This window comes from Tauraco erythrolophus, chromosome 15 (assembly GCF_009769465.1).
Source record: "Tauraco erythrolophus isolate bTauEry1 chromosome 15, bTauEry1.pri, whole genome shotgun sequence".
Taxonomy (NCBI): domain Eukaryota; kingdom Metazoa; phylum Chordata; class Aves; order Musophagiformes; family Musophagidae; genus Tauraco; species Tauraco erythrolophus.
Window position 1 is genome coordinate 16,064,056 of NC_141479.1, and position 21,736 is coordinate 16,085,791.

At 40.2% G+C, this 21,736-nt stretch overlaps 1 protein-coding gene across 1 annotated transcript; it reads left to right on the plus strand.

Moving 5' to 3' along the window:
- The first annotated feature begins 1,194 nt into the window (after window positions 1-1,194).
- On the plus strand, window positions 1,195-6,975 carry CLEC3A (C-type lectin domain family 3 member A). The gene is made up of 3 exons (XM_009980880.2): window positions 1,195-1,309; window positions 3,390-3,470; window positions 6,584-6,975. Exons 1-3 carry the CDS (start codon window positions 1,195-1,197, stop codon window positions 6,973-6,975), a joined length of 588 nt encoding a protein of 195 aa, XP_009979182.1.
- The last annotated feature ends 14,761 nt before the right edge of the window (window positions 6,976-21,736 follow it).

Here is a 21,736-nt window from a genome sequence, read left to right on the forward strand (position 1 = left end):
TCAATCTCAGCTTTCATTTAATAAAGTAATAAGTCTCTTGCTGTTACAGTTCTGAAGAAATCTGGCCACGTGAGCAGAATGTAACCAACGCAGAGGTGACACAGAGGTGTCTGGAACAGCACCCCATCACCTAACGATGACTTCAGTGTCAACATTTTAAACAAGCTCTATCTTACTGGGGGAGGCAGAAGAAAAAAGTAGAAAGAAAAGAGCATAATGGATGGGCACTTTATTGTGACAATTTCATTTGCCCACCAAAATCAGTGAGAGGTTCTACTACTTACAGGAATCTCAATTAAAAGGCAGCCCCACAAATCTCAACAGAGCCCAAGAGCAAACAAAAGGGAGCCAAATGCAGAGAGCTCTCTGGAGTCCAGAGAGATGCTCTCCTGCTTCAAGGATCTTGTGCTTTACTGAGAGCACCATCTCTTGCTCTGACCATATAGTCAGGACTTGAGAACCTTTGGGAGAGTATCACTATCTTTTGTTTCCCTCACTAGATCCTGCTGATGGAACACACTGTTCTTAATCACAAATGCAGTCATATCTTCAAGCATTTATTAACTCTTATAAACTAATAAATGCACTCCTCACCTCATGTGATCTTAGTGCATACATGTGTGTGTGTGTATGTAGCTGCAATGTTTGCATTTACTCAGGAGTGAGTAAATTCTTTTTTCATTTCAATGTGAATTAGATCATGGCCATTGTCATGAGTCAGCCAGCTTGGGTCAGAGCCATGCTGCGCAAGCCTGTTGTATTTGCAGAAATCTTTTGACTACCCCTCCTTGAGGCTGACATTGCACAAGGTGTTTTTGAGCATCCATCTGCTTTTCTTTTTTTTTTTTTTTTTTTTTTTGGCTTCAGAGTTAAAACAGGAGAAATGGAGCTTATTAGTGGCAATTGGTGCACTGTTCAGTGCTAGTACAGCCTCTGTTACAGCAACCTGTCCCAGCTAAACTCTAAACAGAAATAGAAATTGCAGATGTGATGTGAGAACAAGGAGGTGCCTTATGCTACAGCCAGCTTAAGTATTAAACACATTTCGTAAGCAAGGAATACAGCCAACCCTATCACTACACTTTTATAAAACCGACCTCAGTCAGTCCCTACTGGAATGTGTCTAGGTGACTTGTTCTCGGAGCTGCTGAGGAGAACCTCTTGAAGCTTTGTGTTAAGTTCTTTAGAAGAGACATGGCACAAACTGGACTTATGATTTTTCTACTCATAAGCATACTACTGCTGGATCAGACCATCAGCCAGGCTTCCAAATTCAAAGCCAGGAAGCACAGCAAACGTAGAGTGAAAGGTACTGGACTTTAACTGGGAGGAGGGATACAGGCTTATAGACTAGACTATGCAGGTTTACTATGTACTTAAATAACATTGCATGAACCAGAAACTAACGTTATACAAATGCTACTAACAAAGGACAGTAGAATCTATATTATACCTGTCTTTAAAACATTTATCTGTGAGTTAGCAAACTAAAAAATAAGGTGGCAGAATGAGTTATGGAAATAGAGCTGTAAAACAGCTATAAATATACTGTTCTGCTATGCCTGTTCATCTCTGTTGACATTATTTAGGTCTCAGAAGTACAGCTGAGAAAGGACTCTGTCCGGTCCTTCTTAGTAATGCAGTTATATCAACTGAGATCAGAAGAATAGAAATTCACATATATATGATGGAAAAGAGCAGAATAAAATATTCAGTCTCCAAGGGCTATTGTTCAGATTTTTGTACCATTTTCTAATTTTAGCAGAACGTCTGCCTAATATTTGTGGAATATTACTTTACCTGTGTGACAAGTACTGTGAAATAGCAAGTCAAACTAATGAAAAAAGAATTAGCAGAAAAAGATAAAGCATAAATTCCCAGGGCAAAGCTTACAGAGCAAATGAAAAACCACTGAATGTTGTTTGGAAATGTCCGTGTATTTAATTTAAAGACCTATTTCATATAAAAGAGGATATGGTGGAGGTTATGCTAACAGCAAATATTTAAACTCTTAGTCGATGAGCAAACTGCAGCTTTGATAAAGCCATTGTACAACATGATTACACTGCTCCGGAGCTATACAGTTAGATATACTTCTCCTCTTGAATCTCTAGAGTTTTTAGCTTGGTGTCCTAAGGACAAGCTGCTTATACATTTGTTTTCCTGGGACATTTCTCTGTCAACCTTCCAGTACTTTTGAACTTGAAACAATTTGGCAGAAGTTTCCCAATATTTTATGAAATTCAGAATGAAGATTCCCCTCAAAAAAAAATCTGCACTAGTTTCCCACTATGAAAAGGTTGCACCAGGAGCTCAGCTTGTTCTGCTTTTTGCCTTTTTTGAAGGGGACAGGGAGAGACTCCTGTGATCTGGGAATCATAGGGAGGAGCATGGATTGAGGAACTGGGAGTTCTGCCTTGGGAACCAGGGAGTCACGAAGGACAGACAGCTGGGTTATCCTCACAGGCAGTAGGGACTATGGAGAAGAGATGAGATTTCTGGGGTGCAGCTGGAGGATTGGGTGATGTAACACAGCTCTGTAGGAACTGTGGGTTTGTTAGTTCTGCTCCGTGAAAGAGCTTATTTATTCCTCATGTTCATTACTGTGGCTTCTGGAAGGTCTGGTTACTCTTGCAATCAAATTGTCATCTTGTGCAATGGAAGCATGCCTGCTAGTCGTTTGATGGTGGTGAAATATTACAATGATTAAGAAAAAAGACTGGAAAAGAGGACATGAAAATGAAGTTATGTGCAAATTAGCTTCTTTTCTTGTCCCACCATCCTCTTGGTGCTTTTCTAAGAGGTACGGAATGGTGATCCTGACTTAATTTGTGTGAGAAGAAGGGCTTCTCCTGGGGAGGGGAAATTGCAGGTCAGCAAGCTTGTCTGCGTACATTCAGTCTGAAAAGCTGGATTATATTAGTTGTTCCTCACTGTGCTAAAACAAGAGTTGCGTGAACCTTCCATGCTCACAGAAATAACATTTCTTTGAATAAACACAACTTGTGTCCTGCTATTACTTGTATGCCATATATATACACCATGGTGTACAGGTTCGAAAGTAAATAGGCAAATTTTGCTGTAAATTAGATACTGGCACACTAAAAAATGATTAGCTGCAACAATTCATGGTTTTCAAACAGTTACCAGGATGCAGTCCAACTGAAAATGAGATTTAAACTATGAGGGTGAAAGGTAAAGGTGGGTTCCTCCTGATTTTATAGGAACTCTACAGGAATCCTTTCATTAAGGAAAAGTCTTTAAAAGAAATCAAAACATCTCAGCAACGCAGAAACTAGTGATATTTTGTAACAGCTTTTAACATACAATTTTTAAAATATTTTTTTACATGCATATCTGTTCATTTCTCTGTATTTCTTTTATTTAAGAAAAAGATGACCTAAAGACCCAGATTGACAAATTGTGGCGAGAAGTAAACGCTCTGAAAGAAATGCAAGCACTTCAGACAGGTAAAGCAGCTTACACTGGTCAATGGCTCAAAAATTATCACTGCCTTTCCTCTCTCCTTCACTCCCATCCTTCTCTTTAATGGGGATGTGAGACTGAGAAATATACCTCCTTGAGAGCATGGTGTGCCATAGCTGTAATGGTGACAAATGTTGAAGGAAGCATTCAAGTGGCATCAAGCTGGAACTAATGATGCACAAGTGACAATTCTTCACTAAGAGCAAGAACTAATCTGGAGCAAGAACTACTTTTGTCTTTGCTATGCACAACTCTAAGCTGTGATTTTAGGAATAATCACACAAAGGCAACACAATGAGGGTCACTGGGTTTGAGGGTTTATATAGTCAGTGAGTTAAGTCCCCAGCTGTGATATGAACATCGGCTATCTGGCAAAAATATTCATGGAAAAGACTGAGAATACCCCTAAAAGGAAGGAAAAAGGACTGGCCCTTTTTAAAGTGTGCTGTTTGTGGCATTCAAATGTTAGTGTTGCCATAAAACTTCAAAGTAATGCTCACTGTATGTTCAGAAATATCCTGCATCAGTGTGCAGAGTCCTTTAAGTCTTTAATAGCCAGATGGAAATTTCCAAACAAAAAAAGAAGGGTAAACACGCATGCACCTACTAGACAGTTGTGCTTTTTCACAGCTGTTGACACAAAACTTGGCATTTAAACATGTATACGAGGACACTACGTAGGAAATTACATCATTCACATGAAACAACATATTTTCCTTAGGGATGGTAATATCTGGGTTGTCCTGTTTTACATCTTGGGTTACATAGAGCTTTTTGAGCTTTACAAAATATTTTTATTTTATATTTCTTCTAAGAAGGCTTTAGAAGTTTCTTAAAAGAGGGAGCCTGTGCTAGACAAGTAACTCTTGTTTAAAAGTAATTCCTGTATTGCTTCCAGAAGGAGCTTGAGAGTAAGTATGTGGTGGCTTAGAAATGAAACCAGAGACAGGAGATTTTCTATCCTCAAAACCTATTTTGAGCTATTTTGTAAATTCAGAACCCACACTGTTCAACTGGATTCCAAATTTGGCAAAAAGAGACCCATCACTCCTCTAGCTCTGACTGCATTTATTAATGGCCTTATGATACTTGAGAAAGGAGCTGCTTTTTTAGCTTATGGACATTTCCAAGACATACATTGCAATCTGATTTCTTATTTTGCTTGAATTTCCTAGGTCTCCTTTCTACATACCGCGAAATGTTGCCACACACCATTTAGCAGCACATACTTTCTCCCTAAAGAGGGAGCAGCACTGCAGCACTGTTGAAGTAGATAAGGTCTCTCTGATCTTTCCCATGAATATAAATTTGTTCAAGAATTCGACGTTTAGCACATATGTTAATTACTTTTCTTTGGCCATTAGCAGTTGGAAAAGATAAAATTTGAAGGATAAGCCCTAACGGAAAATGAAGACCCTGAAAATGCAGCTAAGGAATGCAATAAATACTACAACTGGAAATACTAAAAAACTGAGACATACAGGATATGGTTCAAAGTGGATTTCCATATCCTGTTCATCAGATACATAATTATTTTTTTACAAGAACCCATGACAGGAATTAGAAACAGATTATAGAAAACATCAGGACAGAAGATGCTCATATTGTTTCATGACATATTTCTAAGATAAGTACAAAATGAGTTTAAGCAATAAACGGAATAATCTGGAAGTAGTCACATGCAGGATTCTAAAAATAATTGTTACAGCAGTTTATTCAAGGCCTTTGCTACATTCTTCAGCTCAGAAGGAACACTCCTTCGAAGAGAGTTTTCCTAAGTATTTTTTCTTGCGAGAATCAGTTTTTCATGTACCTGCATCAGGATAGCTGAGAAGCAAAGTTTAAGGATTCACTCCTGCAAGCCTGCCCACAGAGACCTTGGGCTGGAAGAACTCTTACAGCGGTCCTGCAAGGCAATTCCAGTTACAGAGCACATGCCAAATTAAAGTTCCAGTACATTTGGACTTTACATCAAGACTTCCCTGATATGTTCCAGTAGAACTAAAAGCAAACAGATTTATAAATGTAAATTTTTAGATTATTTGGTTCAGATTGTCATGCAAGCTCAGTAATAAGTTTACATTTAAAAAAAGTGTTTCTAGATTTGTCGCTTTACCTCATTGGAATTTAGAGTTTGAAGGGATAGACTTTGTTGGAAAGACCAGAAATTAAGAACTAAAGAGGCAAACATGTACTGTTCTGTAGGTCAAAATATTCTTTTGCCAATCACTCAGACAGAAATTTGCATTATGAATTTCAAATCAACATTTCCCTGGTGAGCAGGACATATTTACAATAGTACTTTTTCTGTCCTGCTTTTGTTTGCTAGGAGCTAGGCTTAGTTAATGCATAGAACTTTTCTTTGGCACTTAAATATCATAAATATGAAAAGATCTGTAGATCTATCTCTTTGCTATAAAGCCAAGTACAGATTTCCTGATGACCAGCTCACATCTGCTAACAATACAAACATCCCTACCTCATCCATTCCATCAGGTTTACGACTGATCAAATCAGGTAAAAATGTGTGAAAGCAGGACTATTTGCTGAAAGACACACTGACAACAGGCCTGGGTTATATTGCAGCATTCCGAAACAGCAAAATAAAGAAAAAAATCCTTGAGAAAGTTGCATTGCTGGAGGGAATCTGGGGCTCGAGATCATGCCCGATGTTTGTCAGCATAAACACAGGAAAGATTCTCCAAAGCACTTTCTAGTGTTAAGATCACAGCTATGTCTGTCCTTCCCCTTCGTGCCTCTTCTCTGCAGCAGCTGTAAGAGCATGCTCTGCTTTTGGTCATCCCTTGTAGTCCAAGGCGCTTTGCAGAGCGCCTGCGAGCAGTCTGTTCAGACTTCCCAAAGGCATGCTGACATGCTGGCTGCATGCAAGGTCCTACATGAACAAGAGGAAGAGCAGGAAAGTCTGATCTTACTGCTAGTTTCAGGCCGACTCTGTGGAGGCCAGAGCCTTCCTCTTGCTGAGGGACTTGTCTGCTTAATTCCCAACATACTTTCAGAAAATTATCATTTTAGGAAACATTATTCAAACCTATAGCCCATGCTTTTACTGAACATGCAAACCAATATCTGTTCACAGTCTGTCTTCGTGGGACCAAGGCCCATAAGAAGTGCTACCTCATATCAGAAGGCACCAAACATTTTCACGAAGCCAACGAAGACTGCATAGCCAAGGGAGGGACACTGGCTATCCCAAGGAATAATGATGAAACAAACACTCTTCGAGATTATGGCAAGAAAAGTATGCCTAGAGTGTCTGAGTTTTGGTTGGGTGTCAATGACATGATAAATGAAGGGAAATTTGTTGATGTCAATGGCATGGCTCTACAGTACTTCAATTGGGATCGCACCCAACCAAACGGGGGGAAGCGTGAAAACTGCGTCTTTTTTTCTCAGTCGTCACAAGGCAAGTGGGTGGATGAAGTCTGCCGCACTGCTAAAAGATATATTTGTGAATTCCTGATCCCATAATTGTATATACAAATGACCATGACCATGTTTTGGGTTAGTAACATGCGGTTTTATTTGTTAGTAACCCCTCCCATTTAAGGCAGTGGTGAGGTAAAAATATCCATCTCCTGCATTGTACTCACTCTTTCCTGAAAGAGAACTTTTCTCTATTAATTTATTTTCTTTTCAAATGCTAAAAATCTTATGTTTAGTGAGTGCTCTCATTATATACAGGGATATATATTATGTTTTGAACTACATTGTATCATATTTTGGCATATTATTTCAGCCTGATGTTTGGGTTGCTGGAATTCACCTCCCATTTCTGTACTTTGTATCTCCATGGTAGGATAGTATTTACTTGAACTCTGAACTCTAGTGAAGTTATTGAAAATTTACAAAAGATTGCTGTATGGTGGCAGGAGCCAATATAAGGTGTGGGCATCCTCTCAGTCCAGTGCTTAAGAGGGACTTTGGGATGATGTGAGCTCCTGTGAAAAACGGCCATCATTCTTATGGAGTTTAACAGGATGGATCTGTGACCGAGAGTTGTACCTATGGGTTAAGAAAGCCAAATGAAACTGAAAAATCTGATGCTAATTTTTAAACTACATGGGGTTAAAAGTGATACACTGCTAGAAAATGAGGGAAGTAGCTGTTCTAAAACATAGAATCATAGAATAGAATCAAAGAATCGTTAAGGTTGGAAAGGACTGCACCAGTTAGTCTGAACATGTTTGCTTCTAAATGCCTCGATTATGGATAAATATTACCAAGCTGGGCCTAGATCCTACCTCTCTGTGTAATGCCTTAGGAAATGCAGAAGCCTTCTCTCCTGCAGGATCAGAAAGAGGCTTTGTAATTCAGGCAGTCGCAGTGCCTGAAAGCACAAGGCAAGAGGCAGGAGCTCCTTTCCGGACACATCACTGCTTCTTCGCCTCTCACCTCGCTGGCACAAAAGAGTGGGGCCAAACCGCAGCTCGTTTGGCCACATGCAAATTTTCCCAATTCAACACCTGCCATTTGAACACAAATTAAAACACGCTGGTTGTTTTTTGCTGGTTTTAACCTCACAATAGAGATTTGCCTTCATGTTACAAATAGCGGTTTCTCTCTTGTGTAAAGGAATTACATTTAAATATATGGCTGCTTGGAGGCTAATTCCTACTTTTTATCTTCTAGTTGTGCGAGATTTTCTTAAATTATGCAATAAATTTGAGATTACTGGTATTTAATTGTAGTAGTATTTTTGACAGCTTATGCATCCCTGTGAAGGCCATTCTTTCCTAGGACTTTTCTTGAGGATTCAAAGGGGTACTGTCTTTGGGCACATTATACTACAGTTTGGTTTTTTTTTACTAGTGTACCTACATATCACAGGACAAAATTTGGACCCCTGCTTGCTCAAGTGCTGTATGAGATACAACTGTTCAATGCACCACTGTAAGGTGTTATAATTAATTCCATTTTCCAACACTTAATGTATTTGTAAAATGAATCTGATTCTAAATTCTCTTATTTCACTCCTGAGTTAAAATAAAGGAGCAAAAAGTCCCGAAATATCTCCAATTTTCTTTCCAAATCTACCAAGCTTTGCTAAGATGGGATCAATATTCTTTTTATTGACATTTTAACATGATTAAAAGTCGGCAGTAATTTTGTATGGCTTCTTTACCTCTGGCTTGTCTGAAATACGTCGGTATCTCAGCATATCCCTACAGCTACAGTCAAACTGAAAATTCACCACAAATTCCAGAATGTGTTTACCTTTGGGGAGCTTATAAATTTATGTCCTATTCAACCTATTTCCACCAAGCTTCTAAAGTTTTATGCAGGAATTGAAAACATTTATAGATATTATTAATGGATCTTTATCAACTGGTGGGTACAGATACCAGAGACAAAAATAACTATTTGTTGAGGAGTGATTTACTGCACAAAGACAAAACCCACCATACAAAAAACAGTAATCAATGTGAAGATTCCCAGCAGAATGCTTAGTAAAGAAATAACAAAGGGACAGAAGAAAACAGGAAAAATGATGGAGGAAAATTCATGGTGGATGGAGTTGGAGAGGAGATGGTAGGAGGATAAAAAAACTACTCCAGAAATGCCTGCAATGGGAGCAAGACAGACAGAAAGTGAAGTAGAAACAGAGCAGGGAGATAAACTTTGTCCAGTCAAATTATCTTTTCCCTCAATGGCCGAATGTGCCTGTATGAGGTGAGCTCAGAGTGAGGATGAGTATTTGCTGCCTCGTAGGCTTGCTCTGACCAGCCACTGCACCAGCTCTTGTCCCCAGACCTTCGCTCCCTGCCTTTCCTCTCTCTTGATAAACGTGGTATCGCCCATCTTTTCCATTCAAGCTAATTAAGCTCCCTTCTCTACACCAGTCTCCCCCAATTAGTTTCTAAAATTCTCTGAGGTCTCCCAGTGACGTTTTCCTTTCAAATTCCAACTCTGGGTTGCTCATCTCTGCAAAAGTCGCACAAAGCTGTGCACCAGGACCCCCGCTCCCCAGTACATGCACGCACGGCTGGCAAAAGGGATGTAAGAGCCGGAGTTTTGCATGCAGCTGAGGCATTCTGCTCTGCAGGTGGGTGCTGTGTCGTGCAGTGGGCAGTCTCTTAGTGATTTCCCATTTGCACACTGGGTAGTCGTCACAGGTCAGCTGGGAGTTGCTTGGGTGACTTGAGAATTCAAGAGGACACAGAATGGCAACTTCTCACGTATTTCTGCAAAACCGACAACAGAAAAAGCTCCAACACTCACACCTAGTGGTGTAACAGGAAAATGCAGAGTTTAAAAGTTTGAAGTGCCATTTAAATACGATTACTCTCACAATTACTGCTTCTAGTTTCTTGCTAAAGAAGAAGGTCTGATATAACATGTCCAAACATCTACTAGTATCTTTGTAAGAAAAGAGGAAACAAAATTTTTTTTTAAAGACTTTATACTAAATTTCAAAGGTGATTAACATTCAGCTCTTAAACCTACCTTCTTTTTATTTTTTTTATGACAAATATTAGCAAATGTTCATTTTAAGTAGGAAAAAAATCCATTATATTTTAACTCAAACTGTTTCATCTTGACAGACCAAGCAGTCATTGTGATAAAAACCTCAGGAATGGTGCCCTGAATATATGATATGAAAACATAAAAACCCCTAAACATTGCAGAATCACAACAGGCCAAATAATGTGATTTTTCTCTCAATTTATTTCATACTTATATTTACCCTCCTACCTTACATCTGATGTGTCCATGGATTTCCCTCCTCCTTTGTCTCACCCCAAAGGAGGTCTCATTCTTCTACCTTCCTGCCCTAAAGGAACGTAAAGCTGGCCATAGGCACGTAATAGAGTTCCCTTCCCAGACTCTATGCCTTAATAACAGAAGACGTTCAGTCGAGCAACCATGTAGGGTGGCACAGGGTTAGGTCATGATTCTCCTCTCCATCCCTGGGCAACTGATCTCTTATTAGAGCAAGATGTTGTCCCTTGCAGCCTTCACATCTCTCTGCTTCTGCTTTGCTATGTGTTTTAGCAATGATTTGTTTCTAGCATAAGAGCTGATAGTTACAAGAGGTTGTCAGAAGGAGAAATTCTTCCATCCTGTTCATTACACACGATAAACACACAGCATCATTTCGTTTGGCTTCAGTTGTACTACATCTCACAGGACTTTCAACAGCTCAGCTTCATTCCTTCCTCTCTCTTCTTGACCACCTCAGCCCAGCTCTTTGCTCCTACAGAGAAATGCCCCTTGCTCATTGTTATTCAAAGATAAGGCTCTCTGAGGTTGATTCACGTTGTTCACGGGCACAATTGCTGTCCTTCAGTAATTACCCAGATTTAGGCAGCTACAGTGCTGTAACTAGTCTGAGCTTACTGGGACAACGTCAGTGCCTCAGAAACACTGAGTGTCCCACAAGGTACTAGGATGTTGCCAATGGATGGAAGGAGTTTAATAAGGTTGAATTTTGCACTGGTGCTAGGGTGAGTACTCAGGAATAGATCTTTAAAGTCTTTTAACTTATAGACCTGGCTACAGAAGAAAACTTTGGTGCTCCTAGGAAATTTTCCTTCCCAGGGGCATTATGTGTATGCATGAAGACTATGGAAAAGAACATATGGAGAAAAATAAATGGAAGGAGTAAAAGTCAAGAGAGAAAGGTGAAAATGCCAGTAAATAAAAGTACTGTGCTTACATTCTTGTGTGTAAGGCTGGCTTGGCTTTGAATTGTAACTTCTTTCCACTCCAAGCTGCTCTACTTTGAGCTTTATGTTCCCTACTAAGCTCTCTAAGGAAGGTCAGGGCAAATCAGCAAGCCTTGGGCTCTGCTGTGCAGGTTAAGAAGTCTGGGAGGTGCTCCTGAGCACCTCTCAGCTAATGTCAGAACTTTCTCTTCAGGAGCAGACCAAAGAAGGTAACTCTGTAGCACAGCTCAGCTCTCAGCTGGATGTTGGTGCTGGCAGTCTTTCTTCTACCTCAGGTTCTTCCCTTGCTGGCAGGCAGTGTCAGCAGGCTCACCAGGATGAAGATCAGCCTGGTTTAATATACTTTATACTTAACTACGTATACTTTCTTCTTTAAAGTTACTCTACTTCTTTTTCTGTTTATTTCTTCCCCTCTCTAGCTTGCAATTACTCCTAAAATTTTGGAAACATTTCCTTCCTTATTGATTTTCTATTTACTATATAGGAGGTTTTTTATAGACTTTCTCCTACAAAGGCTCCATAGCTTCTCTTTTCTTGTTAAATTCCATCTTGTGAATCACTTTAGAGAAGGATAAAAGCAGTACTAGATCTCAGAAGCTAAATGATGGGTACCTTAGAAGCAGTTTATTGCACTGATAAATATAACACCAATCTCACTTAGTGTTGTCTAAGCAAAAGATAACTTCCCTGGAGTGATGGTCTTGGTACAACAGTCTTTCCTCCAGCCAGGTTTTAGGCAGGAGGGAATGGCTTGAGAGTATTTTAAAGATGTCTTTGCTCTCTCAGGTTGCAGCTGTCTATAGGCTGGGAGAAATAGAGGGACAGAGTATTGCACAGTGCCAGATAGCCTCTTTCCCTCCTTCAGCAGCACCTGAGATGAGAGTAGTGATGGCCAAACTATCACTTGGTAGGGAGAAATAGCCCAGAGGCTGCGGAGCACACAGTGTTGCTTCTTTGCACTGCCTGTGTGGAAAAGGAAAATTTATAGTACAGAGGTTTGAATGTAAATAACTTAGTTTGAGTAAACTTGTAGCACTTGTGTCTTTTCTTGAGAAAATCACCCTATGACATTTAGAGTACCTGCAGTCAACTAAATAGACAAGAAGTTTTAAACATTTTTTTTTGGTAATGAATAAAGCCTGTTACTGATACAGGCCAGGTGCCTGCATATGGAACACTTAATTAGACAAGCTGCCTATAAGATAGGTATTTTACTTTTGCTTTTTCGGAAAATTCAACTGTAAATGAAAAGACTCATTCGTCCTTCAATAGTAGTGATTTTTTCTTTCCTAGTGAAGGAAACACAGAAGCAGAACTAGGTCTTACTGGTGTTTGCTTTGGAGATGTATTCACTAGTGAAATCCTTCAGTCCGTTCAGGGTGCAAAGGCCTGATCTGCAAGTTATTGAAGGAAAAGGACTTTTTTAATTTACTCCAACAGACTTTGCGTCAAAACAGGGACTTGCCATTTCTCTTCTATTTTTGCAGGCTATCACCCTGGTTTAATTTCTGGAGGTGTTTAAACTATTAAATGCAGACATCAGCTCGAGAAGGAAAGGAGCAGAGAAAACTCGGGTATTTTTCTTACGATTTCCCAGCTCCAAAGATGTGTGAATCTTCAGTGGGCTAATGGGGTGTCTCATCAGCAAGAGATTTCGTTCCAGCAGAGCAGCGCCCCTGAGTGCTGGCTGCCCCAAATACCGTTGCCATCTGCTGTATCACCGCTGTCCTTCGCCGTCCCTGCTCGGAAATCTCCACCGTGAGAGCGGCTCTCCCGCCTGCTCTGCTAGGAGCCAGAGGGAGCTGCTGGTGGGCAAGAGCCAGGGGATTTTCGGGGAAGCTGCTGGGTGCAGGAGGAGCTGTTTCCACACTGCTTTCGCGCTTCGCCCGTGCACGCAGACAGCACTCACTGCCCACCCTGCGGCGGCTCCCGGGGCACCGGGACCTGCCGCTCCGGGAAGCGCAGAGCTCCACAACGGCAAGTCCACGGGTAGCTGGGCTTTTTTTTTTTTTTTCTTTTTAGGTGTTTTCTTTTGTCCCCCGGACAGCAGTGACCAAGACGTGGCCGCGCCGGAGCGCCGGGCTGGGCGCGGCGCTGGGGCTCCCGCGGCGGCGCGGGGCGGGGCGCTGTCCGCCGCCGGCGGTGCTGAAGCTGCGCGGAGGCGGCGCGGGGCGGGGCGAGGAGCGGCTGCTCCGCCGCCACCCGCGGAGCAGCGCGGAGGAGGGAGCCCGCGGGGAGCGCCCCTTCCCGGCGGCCGTCCGAGAGCGGCATCCCAAAGCGGGGAGGCTCCCTGCGGCTCGGCTGGTAGCGGGGCTGCTGAACCGCTCCCCCAGGCTCCCTCTGGAGCTTTTTACCCTCCAACCTCGGCTCCTGAGTGAGGGCTGCATCTCCTGCGCGTTTATCACAGTTTATCACTCTTCAAAACATGTATGATTTTAGGAGATTTTCTCTAAGTTAAGTTTTGGGGTAACTTTTGCCAAATTTTCGTTGAGCTGGGATTAGTGTGCAATATCAGAGGTGTTGCTCTTCTGTCAGATGTTGTTCGAGACATCCAGAAAATCAGTTGAAATGTGGTTTTGATCACAAGTTTCTGTGTAGACAAAAATATATTTACCATGTATGAAATATGTTGGTAGGAAAATATATCCCTGCTAGTCCTGCTGTCTGCTTTTGGAGGAATGGAGTGCAAAAAGAGGATGCGAAGGAGGAGAAAGAGGAGTTGTGGGACTCTGGAGAAAGGAAAGAGGTAAGGACTAAAAAAGCAAGCTGTTTTCCTAGGGCAGAATCAGCTTTAACCAGAAGTGCCCAGCAGCTGCAGAACTAGCCCTTTTTTGAAAGATGACTGATTTGTTTTGATTTCCCTATATGTAATCAGAGTTACTTACTATAACTTAAAATATCAGCATGTCCTGTGTTCAGCTGTCCTAAAATATTAGCTGTCTTGTGTACATGGTAAAACAAAGTGTCTGTTCCAAAAAGTTTGCAGCCTAGATAGACCAAAGGAAGATTATTGTCCCCATTTTAGAAAGCAAAAGCTGAAGCATTAAGAAATTAAGGATTGAAATAAAGCATCATCCAGCAAGGAAAAGAAAACAAAACCTTCCGGGTCCAGTATCTCAGGCACTAGCTTATCATTCTTTCCCAAGAGACAGATCTGGGATGTGTGAGGAATTATAACAAATGTATCCTTCCACCCCGAGTGCAGCGGTTGGGCGTGCGTGTGTGAGAGTAGCGCAGGGACTGACCGTGCTGAGGGAACCAGGTGCCAAATAGCAAAGATGGCAGCTGGAGGGGTGAGGAGGCAAGGACTGTTCCTGCTAGAACTACCTCTTCCTCTGACAGAGACCCTGAATCTCCCTCCTATGAAAAAAAGCCCATCTCAAATTAACTTTATTTTTGATTCTTGGGTCAGGTATTGCTATGTCAAGCATTCAGTTGGCAAATATTATATTTCATATTTACTTCAGTAGAGCTAGAGTAATTATGTTAGCGTGTGCTACGTGATTAGCGTAGCCAATAACGAGTTACTGTTGAACTGCACTATAAATCTACCTTGCTGTTAAACTTATTATCATCTTATATATTTAGCTGAGCAGTCAGTCTAAGCCAGCTAAAGCAGTGTGCAAAATATCAAGATTAAAAGCATGGAACAAACGGTGGCTAGTATCTAATTAAGCAGGGAACAATATGGTGAAGTGCAAACATGGATACCGCAGGTGAATTTATTTTAGGAAGCCTGTCCAAGTCTGACAAGTTAATTCAGTTAATGTCACTGTAGGCTGCTGAAGGCTGAGATATTTCTCTTGACTCAAATATGTATTGTGTATTTATAATGTTACCATTTTAATTGGTTAGAGAAATGGAAAGAAAACTACTTCTGTTCCTATTGCACGTATATTTCATACATACTACGCGAAGTTAAACCTTTTCCTGTAAAAATATGGCTAAAGAGAAGATTTAAGACTGTGTAGTCTGTAGTCTCTAGGCACGATTATGTTGGTGCATTAGATGAGAAACAGCCTCCTCTGTTCCAAGCACCAAGCTCGGAGGTTCAAACATTACCTGTGGAGATGTTTGCTCATCCTAACTCTTATCTTGGCTCTGGAGTTATTGACAGTATCAACCCATTTTAATTGTTAATCATCATACGTATTACCTGCAACCACCTAGTGTCTTCTTTCATTGATTAAAACACAACATTTGCTGAGAATATTGCTTACTAAGAATCATTGTGACCATTTTGGAACACTATAAAATGTAGTTGAAAGGCCTTGCTAAGAAGCCTTTTGGCCACCTTAGATGCTACATTGCATAAAATCTGTTGTGTAAAGACAATTAAGTGAACCTTGCTTAGTCCCCAGTTGATGAAAACTTTGATACTAATTCTATGCAAAGACTTCAGTGGAATTTTTCCACCGCTTTAAATGAAACTAAATTCTAACTGCTTAATCTCCTAGGCTCCATCCCACGCCTACAAAACGCGACACTTGTAACTAGTTCAAAGTGTTAGCAGGTGCAAAGTTTTACTAACACTGCTGCAGTACTTTGAGATTTTTCTAAACAATTGACAGGTGTGTTTAGTCTGGACAAAGGATCTTTCAAACCAGGCGTAAAATTTTTGTTTATGTTTTCTTGTAACTTATTCCTACTGAGTTTAACTGACGACTATATTTTCATGGGTCATTTTGCTGGTACACTCACTATAAAGAATGTGAACTACTTCGTGCGTTATCCCTAGCAAATGTAAAATAATCACATATGAATATCCTTTTAAAAATTTTTTTTCCAGTTGATTCTGGAAGGAAGCATTTATCTTGAGATCAGCCAAAAAAACCTGTGGTAGTGAATGGATGTTGTGGACAATCCAGTTCAGTTCTTGGGATCAGCCCAGATCATATTATGGAATCTTGCAATGCATATGGAGCAAATGCAGCTTTTGAGATCAGAGACAGGTAACAAAGAAAACAGCTTCAGGTTTCTTTTGTATACTCTGCTGTAGAGACACTGTGATAAATGGCAGAGAATGGGCTCAGAGGGATTTTAGAAGCATGTGAATCTTCCCAAACTTTTGTCTGCACAGCACTATAATCTTTCCTACACTGTTTTGGCCTATATATGGCAATTAAGTAACATTCAATGGATCTTGCTGACATAGCAGGGACACTAGGAGACTTAATGTAGTCCTTATCCACCACACGACAAGCTTTGCTGCCTTTTTTCAAAGTTCCAAATCCAGATTTTTCATTCTTCATTAGATGCCCTACTGAAACTCGATATTCTACTAATGTTAAATTAAAACCAGATGGTTTCTTAGGAAATATAAACTGTATCTGCATGTGTGTGTGTGAATGCAGCTGTTCAATAATGTCAACGACTGGAATCTAAGTCCATGAGTACACTTCTAGCAAGAGTTAATAAAGAAATCTTACACGAGCAGTGTGCACCATACATCACTGTGCCTCAGCCTGGATCACTGATGGTTTGCAGACATCACAAGGTAGCCTGCAAAATGGTCTCTTTCAGTTCCAAAAAAGTAGTCTCACAAGCAATCCTATGCACGTGACCAATCCATCAAGGAAAAATAAAAAGGGGTATGTTAATATGAAAACTAAAATATTAGAAATTCGTTTGAAACCCATTATGGTCATGATGCACAAACCAGCCCATTTCTACAGGACTAGGCAGTCAGCACTTTTTTCCAGGACAGTAGGTGGCCCTTTCTTTTAAGAAAGGTTGAGAAGTGCTCTAAGCACTTCAGAAGAGCTTTTATAGTTAGAAGCAATTTTTTTTCGTTGGTCCATGTAATAGCTGTTTATTAAGACATACATTAAGTACTCTATAACCTTTAACAAATTATTTATAAGCATTAATTAATGGAAAACATCTCTTTGTTAGCATGCTGCCAGCGTTATTAATCTGTTCTCAATATCATGAGAGATAGATACTCCCAATAGTCTAATTCAACTTTCTTGGCAACTGGGAACAAGTAGGAGTGAATAAACAAGGTTACATATGAAACATTGATTAGAAGGAAACAATTATCATATGAATTGGGTAATTCTACTGAAATATTAAGGCAAGGTGGTAAGAATAGAATGTTCTGGAGACTCTACCCATTTCCTTTCCCATGCATTGCATTAGTGGCGTTGCAGTGTTAACCCGTTCAGTCATTGAAAGAAAAGAGGAAAAGGCCATTGGTGAACAGGCAGGGAAATGTCAAGCTTGACACAAGATGCAGATGTTCTGCATTATGCAGGGTACGAAGACTCTGAGAAAGCAGCTCATTAGTTGTGCTAATAACGGGTTGTCTGGTTTTGTGGTCAAACCAAAAAAACAGGAGGGGAAAATTGATCAAACTAAGCAGAAAATCTTGAGGTTTTTTCAAATTTTATTTTCTTGGTGGGAAGAAGAAAGAGAGATTGGATGCAGGAAAGGTGCCGTAGGGAGAAAGGATCTAAAAAAATGAAAAGCTGATCTCTGATCAGCTCTACCTGGTAGCCTGGTAGCAGTTGTACAAGCTGTCCTATCGAAAACATCTGATGAGAACAGATAATTTTTTTCAGGGTGGAATGAACAGGTTATGTCTATGATGTCAAATCCTTTAAGTTACATATCCTGAGATAGTTAGACATGAGTTTCCTTTTTGGAAGCTATATAGTCACCAAGCATGGAGCTGAGAAGCTCTGCTGGGAACAACTGTCTGCCTCAGACGCTATAGGTGCACCTTTTGTCTTTAGGCTCAATCCTGAGAAAGCGAGAGCACACCAACTGTCATGATCTGTGACTGTTTCCCAAGTCTTCCTTAGCTGCCACATCAACCAGGCAGTATTAAAAGGGGATTTTAATACCATCTTTTTGTCATGATACAGTAAACTTTGCTGGAAATATCTTGGTAAGGTAAAAACCTCTGCGTCTCTTACTTGTGCTTCTTCCAACCATCTTGCTTGACAGTGGTACGTGTACTACGTGGGCATCTCTGCTCCCCACCTTGTGTCAGGAACTAGGAAGGGTCCTTACATTCTTCTGTAAGACCAAGATACAACTGACTTTTATTGAGGAAAAAGATAAATAGTATGTTATCAAGCTCTGCTCCCAAAGAAATCACACTTTTTACTAGAAGCTAATGAATAATGTGAAAAACATTCCAGAATATGATCTTTAGCTGAGAGGACTGAGATCTCTTTTTAACACTGTCATATGCTGCATTTGAGTATTCCAAACACTTGTTGAGTATTTGTTGCAGAAGAGCCCCATTAAAGCCTTGTGTCTGACTTAGTGATACAAGAGTGTGTGTTTGAAGATTTTTACTAACACATTTTGAGGGTTTCGTTTTACCACCAAAGACAAAGTAATTATGAAGAATTTTGTGAGTTTGATCAGAGATTTAAAATGCTGGATTCTCTCCAACTCCAGAAGAGAGGCTCCAGCACAGAAATGTTCCGTGCCAAGAAAAGCAATTTAAACATGAGTAATGAGGGCACATTGTTAGCCGTTGCTCTTTAAAGGTCTATTTTTCATTTTTAAAGGCTGCACAAGCACAGACTATTTTTGGAAGTAACTTCCCCTTTGGTCCCTCTTCCAAACCACAGAACATATATTCTCATTCAGTAAGAAAGGTGAATACCTTGATTCAAACATCTTGTACAATAAAAGCAAGACTTTCAAGGGAATTCATGACCAGGTTTTTAAGAGTACATTCAGACTCAAGACCCAAAGTTCAACAACATTCAACACTCAATAACTTTAGCCCATTTGAAAATCCATCTACTTGGTGTCAACATGAGATTTTGAGATTTTAGCCACGTGCAATTTTTCCTCTGATAGGGACATACTATGTAGTGAAACGTGCTGTGCTTCCCGGGTCATTATGTAACATTTGAAATGAAATCCTATGTATCCATTAATTTGCACATCCATAAATGCTTTGTTCCTCGTTAGATCATCTTAACGCTAAGTTACTAGGTTAAGCAACTGTGACTGCTTTTTTGTTACTAAATCACAGAATCAGTAGATGTCAGGAATACAAATGAATGCACTGCCAGCCTTTTACCGAATCCAAATTGATTTTCAGGCAGAACGAAATTTGGCTGAAGGACCATAAACAGAAGATAATGGACCACTGAGGGGAAGTACGCGGTGAAATGCCTCAGGGACATGCATTAGGTCTCACACTATTTGATTTATCTTATTTAGATGACAAGGCTGACTCTACAGGACACATTTTCAGCTCTGCGAGACTGTAGGCCATTTAATTTCAAACAAAGAAACATGACTTATGACTGACTCAGAAATTTTACAAAAACAAGGTGTTTGTCACTAGGCTGTGCTGCCAGGCTTCTCTCTACCCCTTCTCACACTCAGTAAGCCTTACAGGAGGAGCCCTTTTCTGTGGTGTCCAAACCTACTGGCTAGCCCGTCATAACCCACACATGCCCTCAGAACTGTTTTGCCATGATTTTGCTGCTATAGGTGGCCTCACACCAAGATTTTCTTTACACGTGTTTTGCAGAGGGTCATGTGCAATATGAATGAAATCCAGGTGAATTTAGATAGCTGATCCCTTTCCCCTGCATTCGTGAATGTTTTCCTGAGAGGCACAGTATCACTCAAACCAAGCATATGGTTATCTTGAACGGGTTGATGAAGCATCTTTAAAATCGAGTTCTATCAGACAGCTTGAAATGCTGTCACATGGTTGCATGTAACATGCATCGGGGAAGAATTCCCACAGTCTTACCAAGGAAATAAAGTTATTGCTGCAAACCAGATGGGATGTGCTGCGCTGGGATGACTGTTAGAGATTCAGAGAGAGAAGGAAAGGAAAGCAAGATTTTTAAACAGATCAACAAACAGCGTACAGTCATCCAAAGGTGACTGAGAGGGGGGTGTAAAAGGACTTACGATACTCTTTATGCAAATACTAACGTTCCTTTAAAATATAAGCTGGATTCAAGTCTCTCACAAGTGAAATGCCACTATGTCAGTTACCAATAGTTTAAGCAAGATCAGAATCAGATCAAGATTTTTCAGAGTATTTCCAAAATAAATTTACTGCAGTCCATGCTGCACTGACTTCTCGGACGTATTAGTCCTGTTTTCCCTTGACATAATCCAGCAACAGCCTCTGAAAAAAACCATGTCCACTACAATATTTTTGCAAAATTTATCAGAAATACTAGTTTTGTTTGTAGCAGTTCTATTTTTTTTACCAGTTTGATATGGATTAGAATGCCTTGTTTAGCAGAGATAAGATCTTTTCCATTTGATCTTCTTGATCCTGTATCTAAACAATACCTTTTCTTCCATAGTGCTGTAAAGTCATTGCATATCATCAATGCTCAATACTTATTCTAATGAGTTGCTTTCATAAACAAGGCAGTGCTGGTCACTAACCTGCTAGATCAAGGAAAGGAGCATGTGGTTACTTAGTTACAATGGGATATTGTGCTGAAATAATTTTAGGAGAGAACAATTTTTAGGAGAGAAAAATTTTTCTAAGCAAAATGCTATAGTATCATCTAAACAACAATTGTGTTTGAACTGTATTCATTGTGCGTGGATTGCATCCATTTTTATGAGTGTGAAGAAGCGCCTTAAAGATGAGATTAACCAGGAGTGATAGCTCATTTGATTAAGAAAGGGTGCTGGTGATTAATATTTATAAACAGTTATAATGATTTTTCTATTTTCTTTTAGTTATGCTACATCTCTTTGCTTTATTCTGAGTAATTATAGACAAATCATCTGAATGCTTTTAAATCTCTCAGAATGAAAACTTCATCTTTTGCGTGTCTGTGATCAAGTATCAACTCTCTCTCCCTTTTAAAATATACCATCAATTCTGCCCCTTCTTCCACTGCCAGTAATGCTGCACATGCATATTCTTGCTTTCTCACTGCCGCTTCAGGTAGGAGCTGGACTAATAACGAAAATGAACCAGAGGTTCTCCTATACCCTCCAGGTCTGGTGCTGCAAACATTTCCATGTTTAACTTTAGAGGTGTGAGTAGTATCCCTGAACTCAAGGAGAGAGATTGCAAAGAGTGAATAAAAGCGTTCGTTGTGCTGAGATGTAAGTACTTCACCATGAATCTGTTCTTTCACTAATTAATTTTATTTACCTCTTGCTTTCTTGTCTGTGCAAAGCAATTAAAGCCAAATGTTTGAAGGAGTTTAGATACCTGACTTCCACTTGTTTGGTTTTTTTTGTTTGTTTGTTTGTTTTGTTTTTTACTAGCTTTCCAGTGTCCAATTTTGCGTCCTGGAAGATAACTAATTACTTAGTAGGTGTGAGAAAATTCTTCTCTGTATGTTCAAGTATGGGTTTTGTATCTAGGGAAGACTGACTATTGTTTGTTCGTTATTTTACCAGCTCATGAAGAACATTTCATCACTCTTGCAATGTGTCCAAGATGGATGTAGAACCCAGGATGAATGAACTGACTCTGCGTCACATCCAATGTGGCGGGAGGCTTACTGAGATACGGTGTCTCACAAGAGGTTCACAACTGCCTTCAATTAGAGAGTCAACAAAGAATTTTGATACTGATAAGTTTGGAATTG